Source organism: Paramormyrops kingsleyae, chromosome 14 (assembly GCF_048594095.1).
Source record: "Paramormyrops kingsleyae isolate MSU_618 chromosome 14, PKINGS_0.4, whole genome shotgun sequence".
Taxonomy (NCBI): domain Eukaryota; kingdom Metazoa; phylum Chordata; class Actinopteri; order Osteoglossiformes; family Mormyridae; genus Paramormyrops; species Paramormyrops kingsleyae.
This window is the reverse complement of record NC_132810.1, coordinates 20239600-20259484: the sequence shown is the minus strand read 5'-3', so window position 1 is coordinate 20259484 and position 19885 is coordinate 20239600. Positions and strand designations below refer to the sequence as shown.

Sequence of the window (19885 nt, the reverse complement as noted above, 5' to 3'; positions counted from 1 at the left end):
GTGCAGTTAATGTAAAGTGTAACCATATAACATATAAAACACAACTAAATTACTATGTAGCAACGCTCTTGATGAATCCCAAATACGAGAAAGCCTTGAGAAAATGTCCCATTATGCCCCTACCTGGCGAGATTGTCCCACTCTCTGGATACCCGGTCAAACAATACTTCTACGTCGCTGACGCAGTCGTGATAGTCCCTCATCCGCTGTAGATCCTCCTCTATCTGGTTGAGCATCTGGTTGGTCTGCTGGCAAAGCTCCCTCCATGTGTTGTTAAGGTGCCCGATCTCAGCGTGCTCTGAGGAGTCCTGGCCTTCCGTTAGCCTGTTAACACTCTCTATCATATGGGTGAGGGTGCTTTGCTTAGCCTGCACCTGCTGGCTAAATTCCTGTCCAATAAGAGAAAACCGGAGTGGGAAGGACATTCCAATACAACGTGATATGCTTTTAAACTAAAATAATGGTTGAAGGGCAGTTGGGCAGACCTTCAGTACCCATAACCTGTTTTGTTTGATCCATAAAATTGTAGATTGACCTTCTCATACCTTTGCCTGGGTCAGCATGTTCTGAGCAATCTTCATCTCCAGCTCTGCAGGTCTTCGACTGAAACCCTGCAACTGTTGATCCAGGTCTTGAAAGTGAGCGGATAGCTCAGCTTTCTGCTCTTTGATGTCCCTCCAACCGTCTGCCAGGTCCTGACAGCTCAGCATCCGTTCCTCTATCTGAATTACGAGAAACAAAGAGAAATATTTCTTTCTGTGCTGAGCAAAGGGTCGATATGAACCGGAGATACGTGAAGCAAAATGGCCGACTCTTGGAATTGTCACCGTTAGCTTGGTCCGCTGTACTTCTGCTGCTGCCCGTCTGACCATTTCATCTGACAGGTCACACACAGAACACACCAAGTCCAGATACGTGCTAGCCTGTTCCTGCAGGGCTCGAAAGTGCTTCACCTGTACAGGTACAAAGCCATGTTCAAAGCTACACATCTAATAATATGGAGCACAGAGAATGCATGCTCATTCCTGTATTACAGTGTTCCCTGCCAAACCAGGAACATGTGATATTTATCATCATTTAACTGGTTTGCCTCCATCAGCAGAAGGATTTGTAACAATTAGCAACAATGAGCAACAATTACCATAAACCCGAATACATTTACATCTATCTCAGGAAATATTAATAACAAATACGATGATAACTAGGGCTTTATTCAGCGGCATTTTGGGTCACCTGCTTCAGAGCTTCCTGAAGGCTGAAAGTGGGTAGAGTCTTTGGTAGCAGCTCCTTCTGGACAGTGCAGAGCCACGTCTGGCACTGCTGCAGTGTGTCCTGATGACTTACGTGTTTCTGTAGCTCTCGGTCAAGACTCTGGTACACCTGTAGGAGCAGACAATAGAGAGCAGCTCTTCCCAATCTGGTCCGCAGGGACCCATAGGTGGCCCTTGTTTTTGCTCAAACGTGGAAAGTCAAAAGTGTCTGTCAGTCCCTGAGGACCGGATTGGGAAACACTAATAGAGAGAATTAGCAGAACTGCTCAAAGTAGCCTGTGAACCTTTTCAGCTGGTTATTGAGAGAAGCTCTGCATAGCCCATAGTGACAGGGTGACACTTACACGTTGGGACGTGCTGCAGATGGCAGCATAGCTGTCTCGGGTTCCCTGCTGGTGTGCCTGGACCTGCTGTTGGACCTTGGACTGAAGATGCTCCACGCAGCTGGCAACCAGGTCTTCGCCTCTGTCCTTCAGACTCTCCAAGCGCTCCTCAAAGCCTGTGATCTCCTCCAATATTGCCTGTAAAGATGTGGATTTAGAGAAGCCCATCTGAGCAACTGCAAAATGTAGGATATAGCATTAGCTTTACTCATTGCTATGCATGGATTCCATTAAGCAGGGCTGCCCTATTCCAGTCCTAGAGGGCCTTTTTGCAACACAGTTTGCAAATTTCCCTGCTCAGACACACCTTCTTCAGCTCCCCAGCTGATTGTCAGGTTTAGTAGGTGTGTCTGAGCAGGAAAATCTGCAAAGTGTGTCACAGACTGGCCCCCCAGGACTGGAACTGAGCAGTCCTGCTTTAAAGGGTATTTACTTAGTTGTCGTATTATGATGATTAGTGTTTTAATCTTAATTCACTGCTTAGAACTTGAATAATTATGAAAAGATTGCAGAATAAAATTCCAGAAATTACAAATCTTACAATAACAATCATGTATATCATCGTGTAAGATATCAGTGTAAAGAAGCATTCGAGACATGGCAAAAGAATGTACACTGCTGGCAGTATAATATAATTATAATATTAACAACAACAACAACTTTAATTTATATAGAACACTTCACAGAGGAAATACACAAACAAAAAGTAATAATTACAAATAAAAAAGGAAGAGACAGACATACACGGAGTCTGATGTTTGCATTTGGGGGGGGGGAGGGGGGGCATCTTGATTACCCTATGTGTTAACGCACGTATCTGATGCACACATAACCTATTATTTTGTCTGCCTATAGGGTACCAACAAACCACTTATGCAAAGCATGCAATTCTGCCTCAGGTGACTGGGGGACGCTGTGCCCCCTCACACCCCTCCCTCCACTTCAAATTCCACACACAGAACGGACAAGATGACAGTCAATGATCAGAAAAGGCCAGGCGACAGTGAGAGGAGAGATGGGACTTGAGTTGAGTTTTACTGTGAACACCGATCAAAGCTGCATAACAGTAAACGGCCTTTTCCTTCAGAGGTCACCTTGTGTCTGGCCAGTTGCTGAGTTGCCTCCTCTAAGCTGCCGCAATGCATGGAGTCAGAGTTCACCAGCCTGCTGGACATCTGCAGCAGCCACTTCTCCACCTCCTGCAGCTGGCTGTTATAGGCTTCATGTTCCTTCACCCGTCCAGCCAGACTCTCCACCTGGGCCTGAAATCCAGCACTGTCTTAATACAGCCTTCATTTGCCCCGGAAACACTTGTCCTCCATACCAAGCTCTTACCTGGGCTGAATTGCATAGGTTGTGGTAGTCTATCTGCAGCTTCTCCATCTTCTCACTAATGGCCGGGTCCTGGACACTCTCGAGAAGAGCTTCACCCTTCTCAATTACACACCTGACTGCTGATTCATGAGACTCCACGGTCTGCTGGATGGTCTGTTTGAGGACAATGAGAGAGAATCTTATAATCCGTCCCTATTTCTGGTAGGAGGTAACATCAAGCCCAAACTCACAGTTGTGGATTGAGGGAACCTCTTCCATCACATTAACACAGCAATAAACAAATGCGAAACCGCCTGATCATGTGACTTTCTAATCTATTCACCCTTTCCATTGAGAACACTGATTACAGATATTTTCACTGTTCTTATTGCTTAGATCAGTGTTTCCAAGCCCGGTCCTTGGGGATGCACAGACCATCCATGTTTTTGCTCCCTCCCAGCTCCCCGCCTGACAGTCCACATTTTTGCTCCCTCCCAGCTCCCAGAAAGGATGTTATTAGCCATGATCAAGGACTTCTCATGCTCTGTAGAGTGTTATTTGGGAATCATGAGCCTTACACAGAATTGGACACAGTTCCCTTTGAAAAATGGAACGTGGCATAAACCCACTGAGGACTGAGGAACTAGCACACAGTGCTATTTTTTTCGACATTGTTACCGCAGTGATCAGCAGAAAAACACAGCAGCACGACCATCAGCAAAGCAGCACCTTGAACTTGGCCAGCTGGGCCTTCTTCTCATAGAGCTCGATCTTGGGCTCCACGGGTGAGTGCAGCAGGGCCTTCGTCTCCTCCAGCCACTGGGCCTGGCCCTTGTACTTATCCAGGAACTCCTTAGACAGCTGAAGGCTCTTCTCCAGCGCCCCGTGTTCCGCCCGCAGCATCCCTGTCAGGCCCTCCAGCCTGGACAACTGGGCGTCCACGTCCGCACGCAGCTGTTCTGCCTCCCCCTCCTCCAGGAACTCCATGGCCCTCCCTGTCTTCTCGCGTGTGGCCTTCAGGTAGGTGTGTCCCAGCTCCATGTCACTCTGAAGGGCCTGTTTCATACATGAAATTCAAAGCCAACTTTGTTGTTGTTTATTGCTCTTGTTCTTGTGCGCAACAAAATGTGGTAGCAGGCTCTCTTAGAGCGAAAGACATTCTTCCTAAATTCCTTTTTGAGCCATGGGAAGTTAATTTCATCACAATATGGACAAGAAATAACTTTAACAACAACAATGATGAGTGTCCAACAGATATACCTCCAGTTTTTTCATCTTTCTTTCCATGGCAACACGGTCCACCACGCCGATGCTGACAGCCACGCTTGTGAAGTTCTCCTGCGCTGTACTGAGCCAGTCAGAGAAGGTCCTCAGGACGTTACTGGCCTCCTCGATACTGCACGTCTCCTCCTCCAGCTGCTTGATGGTGTCCTGCCCAGCACAGGGACACTTCTCAGTGCTGACAGTCACAGATCGGCCATATGAGAAATCCGAAACAAACCGTGGCTGATTCATCTGGCAGCGTGGGACATCATAATAAGAGCGAGAGGAAAATATACGTCGACATCTGAAGGGGCTTTAGACGTTTGCTTACGGCCAGGTGGAGGAACAGGGCGTGGTAGCGAGAGGTGAGCTGAGCGGCTCGGGTGCTGACGCGGCTGCTGACATGCGTCTCCTCCAGAACCTGTTGGGCCAGGATGCTGAGCCCCTCCACCTCCTCCTGATACACCAGAGCCTCCTCCTGCCAGCCCTACATAGCACATCACACAGCATGTACACATTGTGCATAAATGTACTGTAGGCTTACGTCAACAGCATATAAATGTTAACTGAATCATCAGAGCTAAGATGATTCAAAGTTCAGGTCAAGCAGCAGGTGATATAGCATACTAAGGAAATGACACCATGCTTCATGCGATTCTCTTTTGCCCAGACCTTGAGAATCTGCATTTGGGCCTCCTTGGTCTCCCTGTCGGACCGTCGGCCGCTGCGTAGTTGACCTTTGCCCTCCATGGCTTTCAGCCACTTGTCCAAGTGCTGGAACTTCTGTTCTATCTGCCTGAGCTTGGCGAGAGCGCTGTTGAGCTCAGCCCTGGAGTCCGTGAGCCGGCCCTGGTATGCCTTCCACTCCTGTTGCTGGGTCTCCAGAACCCGGTCTTCGGTCTGGGGAAACCCCCAGGGGATTACCTGCTTCCGGCTCTCCAAAACTCTGTTCAGCAAGGCCTGGCCTTCTGTGCACTGCACCTGTAGCTCCTTGTACATATGAACCAAAACAGCTGACTTCAGACTTCAATGTAAACTAGATACAGAATCACAAAGTGTAACACACATGGTGTTCTGTATTACTCGTATTTTGGGAACCAAGGAACAAAACCCAAGTTCTGACCTGCAGCTTCTGCAAAGTGCTCTCCAGGTTCTCCACATCCCCCTCAAGCTGGGAACAGCTACCTAGTGTCTCCTGCTGCTGTTCCAGCCACTCTTCAAACACCTGCAGGCTTCGCTGGTATTCTTGGTGGGCCAGAACCAGTTCCTCTGCCTTTGTCACTGCAGTCTTGGGTCAAAGAAAGGGGAAATCGAAGGAGAAACATACATTAGGGTGTGATTAGGGCACAAATTCCCGACCAAACATAAAAATCGACACGTAATCCAAACACAAACAGAAGTAAAACCAGCATGTTGATGCATTAACTGTTTTATTTGCGGTCCCTCTCTGGAAAGCGCCATTACCGCTACCTTGGATTTCTCCTTGATGGCAGCGTAATGATCCTGCAGCTCCTGAACCTCCAGCCTGGTGACGTAGTGCTCCGCCATGCCGGAGCCCTTTTTGCCGATGGTCTCCAGGAGGCTCCCGTGACTCATCACCTCCTCGTAAAGTAGCTGCAGTGGCAACAGAGACACCATTTATTCTTCCTTTACTCACTTCTAGTAAAATGCTTTCACGTTTCAGAATGGAAATACTTAATACTAATGGAGAATGCACATCCAGAGGTATATAAGGTATCTAAATTACTAGAGAAAAATATGGTTATAATTACAAAAAAAATCCAGTAGTGGATATGCAGTTATGGAGGATGGATGGATTGATGGATACATCATTTAATCAATAAAACATGAAATAGACCTTGGCTTTTCCCAGGTTGGCAGTTTTGTCCCTCATCTCGGAGTACTGCTTGTCTGTGGTACGCAGGCTCTCCTCCACTCGCTCCATCCAGACCACAAACTGACGCACATCCTCCTGGTAGCTGGTCCACTGGGAGAGGGCGCCCTCTAGCTGACTGTATTGGCACATCACAACCAGAGTGTGACTGCTCTGAGACCACACAGTGCCCTAGATTTACAATTTTCTACAGTCTTAATACCTACAACTTATTAGGATCTGCCGAAGGAACACCAAGAAGAGTTGGAGTATTTTCTATTTTTATATACATTTTCATATAGAAGGCTTTGAAACATAGCGATTCCATGTGTTTGAAAGTTAATTAGCAGTAATATCACACACTGAACTTTTAACAGCACCACCACAGTGGAAACACCACCTGAGATCGCACTATAACAAACATCCATTCATTACGTTATGTTTATGCTGGCTAATTGCTGAGACTCGGAGGTGGGGGGAGAGTTGAGGGTTTATCACTGAGTGTTAACTGGGCCGCTCCTCCTTTGCACACCAACCTCTTGCACTGGATGGAGGCAGAGAGCAGGGAGGCCCAGGAGTCCTTGAGGTCCTGGACTTGCTTGCAGAGCGCGGGGATCCCCGCGGGGGAGGTGTTCTTCTGCACCGACTCACCCCGGCCAATCAGCATCTTCAGCTGAATCTCCATCTCCTGCCAAGCCATGAGCAAGGCCTGAAACAGGAAGGAGGCGTGTGACGAGAGCCGCAGAGTGATATATATATATTGTATTACATTAAATTCTATTGTCAGATGTGTATGGGGTATGTTTATCTGCACAGTGCAGATCAGATCAAGGTGCTGTTCCTACCTCCAGCTTGGCCCTCCTACTATCCAGCACGCTCTTGTCCGCAGTCGGCGTGCAGTAGCTGCAGAGCAGGTGGTCGGTGTCGGCCACCCAGTTCTGCAGCTCCTTAAGGCCCTGTGAGAACAGCTGGTGCTCCGAGACGAGCCTGTCCATGCGGGAAACCTTCTCCTGCCAGGCAAGAGTGACACACCCATCCCGTTAGGTCCATGTCACCTTGACTGCTAAGAATCCATCGGGCAATTTTTAGTTGTAAAAATATAACATAGTAAACGACTGAATTTCATTAATTCACATGGAAACATATTAAAAATGCCTTATTACTAATAAAAATCAGCTCTGGTAAGTACTGTTTTCTTATTGGCCCAGAGACGTCACATGGGTGTCGATTATTTCCATGTGACTGCAAAAGTACTTCTGGCAGCTTAATAAGAACTCAGTATTAATGTGTTTTAATGTTTTATCAAATATGTTCATACAAAAACCTTTTTACTCAGAAATCAGCAGTCATTCTTATCAGCGTGATTTTTATTGGTTTTTAAAATGCAAGTCTGTTGATGGTTTCCATGGTAACTTAACATACTTGCCGCTTCCAGTGTGCAGCCTGATCAGACATTCTATACTTATAGGGACTATATCTTTAAGAGCATTTTGGAATATTATTAAATGCTAGTGGGAAAGAAAATCTTTTGAAAAATAAACTGTGACTGTAATCAACTTCAGATAGATTACATTTAAGTTGTTATGGGTTATTTTCATATAACCACACTCTTCAACATGGTTTATCCCATACTTAACTAATTCCTGTCTCCTAGAAAAAGTGGATTCTGGAGAATGTTAGCAGCCATTACTAGAAGCAACTCAAACTGGTGACGGTTACCTTGGTCAAGTTGCTTAATGTCAGGTACTGGGCGGATAGCTGGGACACTCGGTGCATGAAGCCTTTCCCCGCGGCATGCCCCTCCCACAGCAGGTGAGCTTTCTCTTTCAGTTTGTTCAGCTGCAACTCCTGAGAAGCCAATTCTTCAATGATAGCCTGCAAAAAAAAAACATACAAGCTATTAGTGGCTAATCGCATCCCACAAAGAATCAATGCAACTTACAGCAACGATATCCAGGTCTCAGCTGGGAATGTCGATAAAATGGACGATAACCGAGTTGGGCGACGAGCTCCTGCATTCACCAACATAAAGCAAACTTCTGCTTTTCCTCACAGCCCAGACTAGATGATCAGAGCTTGATGCTGGCATCCTACAGCCATCTGTTAACCCAAAATCTGTCTTTCCAAAAATCCAGTCCATTCCCCTTTTTGTTGAAGTCAGAATGACCATCTCTTCCGTTTGCCCCTCTTACCCTGGTTTATTAAACCCAAAGCCCAAAGATGACCCCCATTCCATCTTCCCATCCCTGTGACACATGAATATGTCAGTCAACTTATACAGAGAAGATGGTTGTTTATGGCAGCACTTACATTTATTCACTTGGCAAAAGTGATATACAAATGAGGTAGGTAATCCATAACAAACAGATAATTGTCAAGGAACCAGCTTTGGTACAAGTGCTGCTAAGCTAAGCATTCTCACAAGATACTCCATAGATACTACAGCATTATACCTGAAGCCGCTGCAACTCCTGCTTCTTAGAGGGCAGGTCCTGCAAGCACGTGCTGCTGTCTTGCACTGCTGCCTCCGTCACGTTCAGCCACTCCTGCAGGGGCTCCGCGCTCGCCTCAAAGTCCTTCATCTGAGCCTGCAGGTCCTGGAACATGGACACAGCGATATACACACAGCTGGCTGAGCAACTGGCATGACGATACAAAGAGGAGCTGGTGGAGGCCTAGTGACCACAGCAGAAACACACTGCATGGGTAATACAGGGGCGGGGCCCCAGGGACACTGGCTCCAGCTGAAAGCTAATTGGCCAATGGAGTGCTTCTTGCCCTGTCACTCACCGATTAAAAACACATCATTGGCTAATGATAAGGTTGGTCCCTCTGTATGAATTATAGTCCCGGCCCAAAATCACCCCTAGACATGATCATCTGTACCTGTAAGGCTGTTTCCCTTTGATGCAAGTTGGACATCAGCGCCTTCCAGTCTTTTCTGGCACTGGTCACTTTGGCTCGGACTGTTTCCACTCTGTCTCTGGCTATGATGCTGCTGAGCTGCTCTCCACTGAAGGCCACCGCACTGAGCTTTGTTTGGCCCTGTTCCCTCTCACTCAGGAACTCCTGGAAGAGAATGGTAGGCCAACAGAAGCCGAAAAAACCATGTGACACTGACTGAATGGGAATAATCTGAATGTGAATCCATTTGACTGTGGTGAAATAATAGAAAAACCCAATATTAACATGGGGTCCATGTTGCATGTTGAAGTTCTACTTATACTGTAGTTGAAAGAGTGCAAAAAAAATCACATTATCATCCTTATATGGAAAAGTACAATGGACATGCTGATCCGGGTCATTTTGGGAGTCTGCTAACGTTGTACCTGGATCTTCTGCAGGGCAGTAGAGACCTCGAGGATGTTCTGGGGCACGTCGAAGCACTTGGCAGTGTTGATCTTGGCATTGACCTGCCACTGCTGGAAGTCTTTCAAAGTGGAGCGGAACCTCTGCTCCAGAAGCTTCTCCTTATTCTGGCACTCTTGGGAAGCCTGGAGGCTCAGACTGGGAAAAAGGAAAAGCCACAGAATTACTTTACAGTGGTACATTACCTGCAAATTCAGACCAGTATCCATTACATCAACGTTGCTCAACCTGGTCCCAGTAGGGAGCAAAAATGTGGACTGTCAGGCGGGCAGCCGGCAGGGAGCAAAAATGTGGACTGTCTGTGGGTCCCAGAACACCAGGCTGAGAAACACTGCATTAAGTCACTGACTTTACATGCTTTCTTCACCAAAAACAGAGCCTTGACTCGACACTGGAAAGCTGTGGCTTTTAGGTTACCTGTTGTACTCCTTAATTAGAGCAGACACTCTCTCTAGCTGAGAGCCCAGGTCTCTGGAGAAGCGGCAGAGATCGTTTAACCGTAACTTCAAGCTGTCCAGCATGGGCTCCATCTCCTGCAAACCCTCCAGGGTGTCCTAACAGAAAACAAAAAAAAGCCAAAAGATTATAGTTTATAAAAAGGGCTGAGACACATTTGTAAAAATGCATTCCGCTATGTGTCAAGTCCAGTTACATAAAATTAAACTATATTAGTAAAATAATATTGAATTAAACGTATATTACACAAATTTTTGAAAAACACTTGTATATTATTGTATAATAGTGGGTACAGATGCTCCACACTTTACGATGGTTCGACTTCAGATATTTTGAGTTTATGCCCATTCAGGAGCATCAAACTTTTATTATGATCACGAGCATAAACTCGTTAACCGTTATTGGTCATAATGGAGTAAGAAGATCATTTAAAATAATCGGCCAGGGAGCCTAAAAGCAGAGCGTACATCTACCTTAGCGACCTGCCAGCCTTTCACTACGTCCTCCTCCCTTTCAGCCTGACTCAGCTTCTGCCTCCAGGCCTGGATCTGGCTGCTCATCTCGCAGAGATCCTGCTCCAGCTGCGCAGCCAGCCGGCTGAACTCCTGCTCGGACCTGGAGGCCTGCGCGAGAGCGCCCTCTAGGCAGGCGCGGGCCCGCAGCGCGTCACTGTCCCACTGCTCCCAGGCGGCCAGCAGGGCGCGCTCTTCCCGCGCCATCAGCTCGCGGCCCGCCGGCGCCGTGTGCTCCCGTGCAGTTGCCCCACGCTGCTCGGCGCGGGTCAGTCGCTCCCTGCCCCGGGGCCGCGAGTCAATTAGCTCCTGCCAGGCAAATTTTATATGTTTACCTGACATGCTGTTAAAAGACTGGATCTAGTCATTAAATAGAAGCAGAGGTGGAAAAAGATGCAATTTATATGTCTATACGTTTATTTATTTACTACACTGTTTTTATTATTTAATTATATTTATTCTTTTTGTATTTCTGTATTGATTGCATGTTTAATAGTATACGTTAGTAATGGGCAAATGAAGCTTCATGAACCATGAACGACTAGATGGTGCTCTTGGTTTGCTTTGAGGCATGCTTTGAGCCCTTTTATAAACAGAGAGCACCATCTAGTGGGGTCAGAAGATACAGCACATGGTTCATGAAGCTTCATTTGGCCATCACTATTATACCTCATGTCACCACCTGCATCACAACAAATTCATGTTTTTTGTTCGTTCAAATACAAGGATTCTGATTCTGATTCACTTTTTATGAATACAGATGGATGAATACAGTTCAGCAGGAAAATGCCAATTCAGTTTAAAACTGTCAGCATAATTTTCAATTAGCCATCCTTAAACATTCATCCAGTTATACACATACAGAGCTGGGAACAAATTAAAACCAGAAACTCTAGAAGTGTGAGGCGTAGTATAAACTGAGCTATCATGGTCATTTTTAAATTACTTTATGACATTATCCTGAATACAAAACGATTAAAACTGTCCATTGTCAGCTATCATACTTTCTGCACCAAAGAGGCCGAAGAAATTCCACACTGTGCCCAGATTCCGGATCAGCTGACCTGCACTTTTCCGAGTTTCTTTTGCAGCATCCCAGAGTCCCCCGAGGTGTCGGACCAGCGCTGGAGCTCCTCCTTGGCAGAGGTCAGCCAATCATTGAGCTCCCGCACCGCCTCCAGGTAGCGCCTGTGCTCCTCCACGAGGTCCTCCATCGCCTTCACCCGTCCCTTCACGATGGGGGGTGGGGGGGCACATTTAGGGATTCACAGGGATCAATGGCAAACGCCCCGAGGCCCACGCTGCTCACACAGCAGATCTCACTCACGCTGGCATCTCCCATTTTTACCATCTTCATAATTAAAGAGCAAGTTTCCCAAACTCACTCAGTCCACAGGATATGTTGTTTTGGAAATTTGCAAATTGTTGGATTACATGAGAACTGAGTGAGTTTTGGTTCCCGATACAGTAACATATGATGTGGAAGCCTTACATTAGGCCATTGGTGAGCTCATCTCAAAAAATGGGTGAGTTTTGGAAATTTGCTCTTCAGTTTATGAGTAGATGTTGGATGAGTGGATGTTTATTACATGCAGCTCAGACTATCTGCCTACTGTTTCTGCTTTATCCTCAGGAATAACCTCAGGCCATGCAGGGAGACACTGAGCATGGTTACCTTAACAGTACCAGTGATGTCAGCAAACCGCATGCTGAGCGCCGATCTCGACTGCTCCCCGAAACCCTGGTCCCCGGTCTTCTTGTGCAGCTCGATGGCCTTCTCCTTCAGGCGTGCCAGCGCCGACGCCTGGCTCTCCACCTCGGCCAGTGTAGTGCGGCACCGCTCCAGCTGCGAGGTCTTCTCCTTGGGCCCCGGCTGCAGGGGCAGGAGGGCTCCCACGTCCTGCTCCACCGACTCCATCCACTGTAGCAGCTGGCTCTGGGCCTCCTGGAAGCCGCTCCACTGGGCCACAGTCCACTCCAGGCGGCTGTGGGTGGAGCCAAGCAATGACCGAAAGACTGACATCTGTCAGGAGTCCCATGCAGACCATTGCATTATGGGTAAAATTGTACACCTCTGAATAAAACCGTGGCAATCAACACCAAACCTGTGGCAGCTCATAGCGGTCATGAGGGTGGTAGCCCAGGCATCCTTCAGGCCCTGCAGCTGGGAATGGATGTTCTTCCTCCCTTCTTCTCCACTGCTCTTCATGGCCTGCTCCCCCTTGCCAATGGCCATGTTCAGCTTCACCTCGCCCTCGCCCTTCATCAGTAAGATATCCTGCACAAGCCCGGAAGCCAACCTAGTTTGGTCAAGACGACTAGGAACATATGATTAATAAAACATAAAATGGTAAAAAAAAAAACGGGTTGCATGCTGCACTTTAAGATTTGCTGGTTACAGGTACACTATATAGCCAAATGTATGTGGACATCCTTATTAATTACAGGAACTGCCTATTTAAGTCACATCCATCGCAGTAGACGATCACACAATCTCCTGCAACAAACATTAGCAGCAGAATGGGTAATATTGAAAGCCTTGTTTTCAGCCTGAGACACTGGCCAAGCTGGTGCCCACATACTTTTGACTGTATTAGCAGCTGAAATTCCAGCTGACCTGCACAAGGCCCAGCCTCTTCTCCAGGGTCTCCTTGCATCCAATGGTGGTGTTCAGCGAACCCAGGCGACCCTGTACACCCTTCAGCCAGGTCCAGGTACTCTGCAGCGTCTCCTCGAAGGCCTGGTGTTCCTGCAGCGTCAGCTGACAGCTGCGCAGTCGCTCCCCAGCGCGCCTCAGCAGAGCCTGGTAGGCTGCTTGCAGCTGTGCAGCCGCACGCATCTCACCGCCGTCACCCCTGCCCGACTCGCTCAGGCCATGGGACTCCTGTGACAGGAGCTCGAAGGAGTCCCTGTGTGGGAAACCGGACACTGCCCATAAGATTATCCTTCCATGACCAGATCATGACGTGTCACTACAGGATCTGACTCAACCGTGGATTTGAGTTGCGCGTACGTCGCCGATCTAAGTCAACCATGTTAAAGTAATAAAGGTCTTTGGATAAGTGATGGCCAAATGAAGCTTCATGACCCATTTGCTGTATTTTCTGACCCCACTAGATTATGCTCTCTGTTCATAAAAGGGCTCAAAGCATGCCCCAAAGCAAACCAAGAGCACCATCTAGTGGGGTCAAAAAAATATAGCAAATGGTTCATGAAGCCCATCACTACTTTAGCCCATCTGCTAAACTTACACCCAATTACACTGCCGACACTGGCAAAGCCCCTAACGGAAACTGGACATATATTTTTCTTGGACAAATAAGTTTTTTTGTATTTGGCTTGCTTTTAGTTAGTTTTCAGTTTTAGTTAGTTTTAATTTGCTCTTGATTATTGCTTTCAACACTGGCGTATGCGTGACTCACATCCACGGTTGACTCAGATCCCATAGCGATAATCCAGGCTGCTTCTGTAAACCAAGGGGGCGATATTGAGGATACCTCTCCTTCAGCAGCCCTTTGTGGAACTGCTCCATGCGCTGCAGCTCCGCCGTCCTCTCGGTGACGCTCTGTGGCTTCACCCCCTGCACCTCCGCGCTCAGCTCCTGCTCCATCTGCTCCAACCACCTCCGCATCTTCTTCACCTGGGTGTCGAACCTGAATGACACACATCCACGTGCTTACGTTCAGTTGCCCTGCCGTACCCTTTAGCAAAAGCTCTTCACCTCCTGAGTTCCAGAAATTCATAATTAATTGTTTTTTGCTTATACTGTATTTCTCATACGATACATGCCACTGTTATTCCTTAAAGATGGCAAAAACAGCTTTAAGATGACCACACACTTGTGAGGGGGGGGGGCTTTGTTACCATCCCAACACTTAATTTAAATTAAAAAATCAAAAAAGTTTTTTCCTTGAATCTCAGAGCATTAATTGCTCTTGGAAAAGCATTCAATGAGTAAAACAGGCAAAATCTGTAAGTTTCTTGGTGTAAAATAGGGGCCATATCACTTCTGGACTCGTTCTGAGTCTCAAGCTAGGATCCTTAAACACTGTTACCCTGGGGAAGATTAACTTCTCTGGGGTTCCTAGGCTTACATGGCCAGGGGGCCATCCAAGTGAAGCCCTTGAGCTATATTTCTAGCGCCCCCCCTCTGCCTCTCACCCGCTCAGCTGGGCGGCAGCCTCCTCCAGCAGCTGCTGGTTCTGCCGGCACCGCTCCATGAAGCCGTCCCAGTCCCGCTGGCTGGAGGAGAGGTGCTGCTGCACCTGCCCCACGCTGGCCTTGGGGAGGTGCAACAGGAGCTTCTCGCCCTCCTCGCACACCCTCGTCATACGGGCTTTGCCCTCTTCCTCATGCTCAAGCGCCACCTACAGGATACGGACAGAAGCAACAGCACCACTTAAGTTGACACTTTTTCCATTTTTCTGGAACTTTCTGTGAAACCAACACCAATACGGGCGCATTAAACTGTGTGTCATTCCAAATAGTCCTCTCAAATTATTTTCAGATCACACACAAATATGCCTATGCATACAAAAAAACATAAAACGATTGTGTTCATGCCGGGAAAAGCACCTTGAGCTTCCGTAGCTTGTTCTCGATGGTGCTGGAGTCTCCAGACTGATCAGAACATTCCCTCACACCATAGTCCAGGTTGGAGAGCCACTCGTGGAATTCCTGAACTAGGTCTGGACAGGGAAGTGAAACAGTCTTTCAGACTTTCAGAGCACGTGGCTGTACCTTAATGGACCAGTGGTTTCATTTCAGAAGAACAGTTGTGGGAGTTTTTCTTACAAAAAAATGTTCTGAGGGCAGAAAGAAAAATGACCAGTCACATTGTAGAGGAGGTGGGTCCAACCAACTTGAGGAGGCGGGGCCAACCAATCAGATGCCTTGGTCCTACCTTCCCTAGTTGCTTGGACCCACCTCCTCTACAATCTGATTGGTTATCTCTCTAAACCAATTGTTTTTTGGTCTGTCCTCAGAACATTTTTGTGCAATTAAAACACCCACAAGCGAATGTTTCACATAAAACTGCTAGTTCTTTCTAATGTGAGATATATATATGACAAATGTATAAAGTAATTATATTTTTATGAAACCAAAAAATTAGCAGTGTTTTTACTGAATTAAGGGAGCATCCACTACTATCTATAAGCCCTGTACCACCCCAAACTAGGGCTGCCACTAATGCCTCTTTTCCATAGTTTCATTTACATATTAAAGGAAAACTAGGAAAACAATTTCGTTAAAATATTTTAAAAAAAGAAAAAGATGAATCAATTTAAAATATTGATGCCGACGCATTTGTCGACTAATTACAGCAGCCCTACCGCAAACTAAAACAGAACATATGCGGCACACTATAGGAGTACTGAGCAGTTTCTGGCATCGCCTCACCACTGAAGTGTAGCTGCAGGCTGTTCTGCAGGGAGCCCAGGGCTTTGTTGGAGAGCTGCTGGACAGCTTTGTACTTTTTGATGAGCTCAGTCAGCGTGGCTCCCAGCTTGGCCAGCTCCTCCGAGGGGTACTTCCTGCAGAGGTTGTTGAGGTTCTCCCGCGTGGAGTCGATGCTGCCCTGCTGGTTCAGCAACTCCTTCTGCACCTCCTGTCACACACACGGGACAGCAAACGTATATATAGTGTTTTTAGCTAACCCAATGCCGATCATCTCAATAATATAAATGCACCTTAATAAAATGACTTGGTTGTCTTATTTCAAAAACTGAAGAAACTGGTGAAGTTGAACTCACAGTAGAATCCAACTATTTTATTAACGACCTGGTACAGTACCAGTCAAAAGTCTGGACACACCTGTGTTTAATGCATTTGTCTCTATTTTAGCTGTTATTCACCTCTTACTAAAAGGCCTTGAGGCAATAAAATAATACATGTCAAATATCACAACAACTAAGGCAAGTGTTCAACAGCTTAGAATTTTCCTCAAATTTTAGACTTGTCAAAATAAATACCCCCACCCCCTTGCTTTGATGACATCATTGTAGACTCTTGGCATTCTTTCTACCAGCTTCCAATGCTTCTCCAACAGTCCTGGAGGAGTTTCTACAAGTTCTGGGCGCAAGTTGGCTACCTTACTCTTACTCTTCAATCCTACTCATCCCAAACCAGCTCTATAGGGTTTAGGTCGGGGATTGTGGGGGCCAGGTCATCTGTCACAGCACTCCATCTCTCTGCTTGTTCACAAGATAATTCCTAGTACATAACCACAATGTGTGCTTAGAGTTGTCGTCTTGTTTTCAGAGGTGTGCCCAGACTTGACTGGTCCTGTACGTCCTCCTCTATGTACATTTCACATCTTGATTTCACTGAGGCAGAATGACACTCCATTACCTACCTTTACTTTACAGATGTCCTCTGTCTTTGCCCCTTGTTGCGATGTTGACAGCGAGTGCTCTACATTCTTCAGCCACTCTGCCATCTGGGACACAAAGTCTTCCAGCTGCTGCTTCTGGAAGCGGAAGTCGCTGAGAGTAGTTCTCACCTCTTCAGATACCTCTTGGGCCTGGATAATCTTCTTCTTCAGGTCAGTGTCCATGACCTAACAGCAGCAACACAAAAAAAAGTTGATGCTTACACAAAGCAACCATCTGTCATGCTTCAAAAACCCAAAAAAAACTCAAAACAGTTGAAGTCCAATTATGCAGACCCTGTTTCCTGGATCTACCTGTAGTTCTGTTGGGGTCTCCTGGCTCTTCATTAGCTGTTTAAGCTCCAACACTTTTCCCTGCAGAACTTTAAGCTTCTCTTCATTCTTCTCCACCTCAGCCTGCAGACAAAAAGCTTGGCTTTCATGCATGCATATTAAATAAGATAACAGAATAAGATGGAACTTTATTGAATCCCATGTCTTTGTCCAGCAACAGAAGAAATACACTATACAGACAAAAGCTTTGGGACACCTGCCCATTACACCAACAGAACCTTTTATGACATCCCATTCTAAATCCATAGGCAGCAATAGGGAGTCGGTTACCCCTTTGTAGCTACAACAGCTGCCACTCTTCTGGGAAGACTTTCCACAAGATATTGGAGTGTGTTTGTGGGAATTTTTGCCCATTCATCCATAATAGCATTTGTGAGGTCATGGTATGATGGTATACCATGACATTTTGGACAATTCTATGCTTCCAATTTTGTGGTAACAGTTTAGGGAAGATCCTTTTCTGTTCCAGCATGACTGTGCCCTAGTGCATAAAGCAAGGTCCTTAAAGACATAGTTCAGTGAGTTTGGTGTGGAAGAACTTGATTGGCACACACAGAGCCCTATCCTCAACACATTGAACACCTTTGGGAACTACAGTCAGCGTTGGGCATTTCAGGTCCAGAAACTACAAATCAAGATTTTGATTCTACCAACCAGGTGAGTACTCTGCAACTTTGACTCTTTATGCTCAACTGGTTGGTAGAAACAAAATATTGGTCTGGATTTGTAGATTCCGGACCTGAAATGCCAAACACTGACTACAATAGAGATCTACATCAGTGACTCACCTCACAAATGTCCTTGTGGATGAATGTGCAAAAATTCCCACAGTAAAAAGACAATAAATACACAAGAGAGAAACAGCAATAAAACAAAAATAGGTAATAAATTAAATAATAAAAAAGAAAAACCGCAAAAGAGTACACCACTACACATACAATAACATGTTCAGGGACCTTTGATATATGTTCACCCACAAACATTTTGTTTCAATGCAAGCCAAGTGAACAAGTGTAAAAATTAAAGTTTATATTGGTGAACAGATATGTGTCACTCTCACAAGATCCCGACCTGAAACTCGGTGAGCCGTCCCTCCATCCTTCGGCTGTTGTTAAGGTCATTCAGGCTCTCGCTGAGCTCAGCCACAGAGCTGTGGGCCCAGCCGTCTACCTCCTCGTTGATCTTCAATACTTCCTCCCACAGCATCAAGCTATGGTTGAGTCGATCAATGTTGTCTTCAATCCTTTCTGACAGCTGTGGGATAGGAAGACACATTCGTCTGACTTTTCTGTGCTCTCTGTCAGCAAGCATGACAGGAGCGCCCATGGGATCAAACAGAAATCTTACCAATCCGTTTAAAAAACCTGAGTTTAAAAAAACAGACTAAGAGTCTTCGACTTCAGTATCTGAGTCACTAAGCAGCGCTAATCGCTCACTCATTTGTAAATGGCGCTCTTCATAAGATAACGACACGATAATCTGATATTCATTCTTGGGGGTCTGTTTCACAAAGCAGGATTTCTTGCTTAGCCAGATAACTTGCCAGATTTAAGGTAGTCTGGGCTAAATAGACCGTATTTTCATCAACTTACATTTAGCCCAGACTACCTTAAATCTGGCAAGTTATCTGGCTAAGCAAGTAATCCTGCTTTGTGAAACAGGCCCTGGGTCAAGTAAACATGAAAACACCCAGTTTGACTCCCATAAACAGGAACACATGTCTGGGTTGTGTTTACATCAACTCGCGAGCTACAACCTTTTATTTTGCTACTGTGAAACCATTATTATTTTTGTTGATGCACATCTAGAGCAACATAACAGTAACATTCCCTTACGTCCAGCCACTGGTCCACAATGGCGTCCATGTCCTTCTTCACCAGCTGCGTCTCACACTCAGGGATCTTCTTGAGTTCGTTCAGCAGCCGCTTTCCCGTGCCGGTGAACTGGTCCAGCCCTTCCTGGTTGTTCGTCATCTCCGTCTTCACTGCATCGTGCTTTGGAAGATGAATGGTAAGTAAATGTGTTGAAATGACTAGTTGAGTACAATATGTAACCAAACCAATCAAATGACACAATCCTCACTATAACATGCCTGAAGCCAATACAGGAAACACTGATTATTATATGAGTTATCAAATAAGAGAACAGTCAGTCTAATATTCTCTGTACACTGGGGTAAGTCTGTCATGCCTATCCCAATCTACAGTTAGAAAAAATGGTTTTTAACTTGTACAAAGAAGAGGGGTTACATAACTCTAGTCCTGGCCTTCCTCCATTGGCTACCAATTCAGTACAGGTCTCAGTTTAAGGTTATTATTTGTTTGTAAAGCCCCGCATGGGTTAGCACCTCCTTATATCGCCAGTTTGCTATGCCCGCATACTGCGTCAAGATCGCCGAGATCTCTGACCAGCTTCTTTTGTCCAAAGTCCCGGTTGAGAACAAAGGGTGACGTGCATTTGCAGACGTACTGTAGCACCAAAGCTTTGGAATAACTTACCACTGTACATTAGGTGTTCTTCAGTTTTAGTCTTTAAATCTACACTTCAAACTCTCCTGTTTTCATTAGATTTTAAAGAGACTTGAATGTGCTACAGAACAGATTGTGCATCAGATTGTTTTACGCTGGCCTTGTGCCTTATTATCATGCTGTGATTTTATGATCTATGTAAAGCATTTTAGTCAGCAAGAGGTGTTTTTAAAGTGCTATATAAATAAATCT

General features: G+C 46.1%; 1 protein-coding gene across 2 annotated transcripts in view; it reads right to left on the bottom strand.

Moving 5' to 3' along the window:
- syne1b (spectrin repeat containing, nuclear envelope 1b) overlaps positions 1-19885 on the bottom strand; it is a 98451-nt gene that overhangs the window by 47007 nt on the left and 31559 nt on the right. For both annotated transcript variants that reach the window (XM_072698784.1, XM_072698785.1), the window contains 34 exons: positions 19001-19159; positions 18237-18419; positions 17127-17228; positions 16797-17000; positions 15842-16049; positions 15017-15129; positions 14603-14808; positions 13939-14094; positions 13059-13350; positions 12547-12719; positions 12117-12426; positions 11506-11670; positions 10403-10750; positions 9891-10027; positions 9434-9611; positions 8991-9173; positions 8558-8701; positions 7824-7979; positions 6950-7114; positions 6641-6813; positions 6090-6243; positions 5702-5845; positions 5355-5519; positions 4904-5221; positions 4563-4718; positions 4229-4399; positions 3698-4024; positions 2990-3142; positions 2749-2916; positions 1616-1792; positions 1234-1380; positions 828-953; positions 546-722; positions 124-389 (listed from right to left, as the gene is read on the bottom strand). In XM_072698784.1, the coding sequence (XP_072554885.1) occupies positions 124-389; positions 546-722; positions 828-953; positions 1234-1380; positions 1616-1792; positions 2749-2916; positions 2990-3142; positions 3698-4024; positions 4229-4399; positions 4563-4718; positions 4904-5221; positions 5355-5519; positions 5702-5845; positions 6090-6243; positions 6641-6813; positions 6950-7114; positions 7824-7979; positions 8558-8701; positions 8991-9173; positions 9434-9611; positions 9891-10027; positions 10403-10750; positions 11506-11670; positions 12117-12426; positions 12547-12719; positions 13059-13350; positions 13939-14094; positions 14603-14808; positions 15017-15129; positions 15842-16049; positions 16797-17000; positions 17127-17228; positions 18237-18419; positions 19001-19159 (6404 nt within the window). The remainder of the gene's footprint in view (positions 1-123; positions 390-545; positions 723-827; positions 954-1233; positions 1381-1615; positions 1793-2748; positions 2917-2989; positions 3143-3697; positions 4025-4228; positions 4400-4562; positions 4719-4903; positions 5222-5354; positions 5520-5701; positions 5846-6089; positions 6244-6640; positions 6814-6949; positions 7115-7823; positions 7980-8557; positions 8702-8990; positions 9174-9433; positions 9612-9890; positions 10028-10402; positions 10751-11505; positions 11671-12116; positions 12427-12546; positions 12720-13058; positions 13351-13938; positions 14095-14602; positions 14809-15016; positions 15130-15841; positions 16050-16796; positions 17001-17126; positions 17229-18236; positions 18420-19000; positions 19160-19885) is intronic.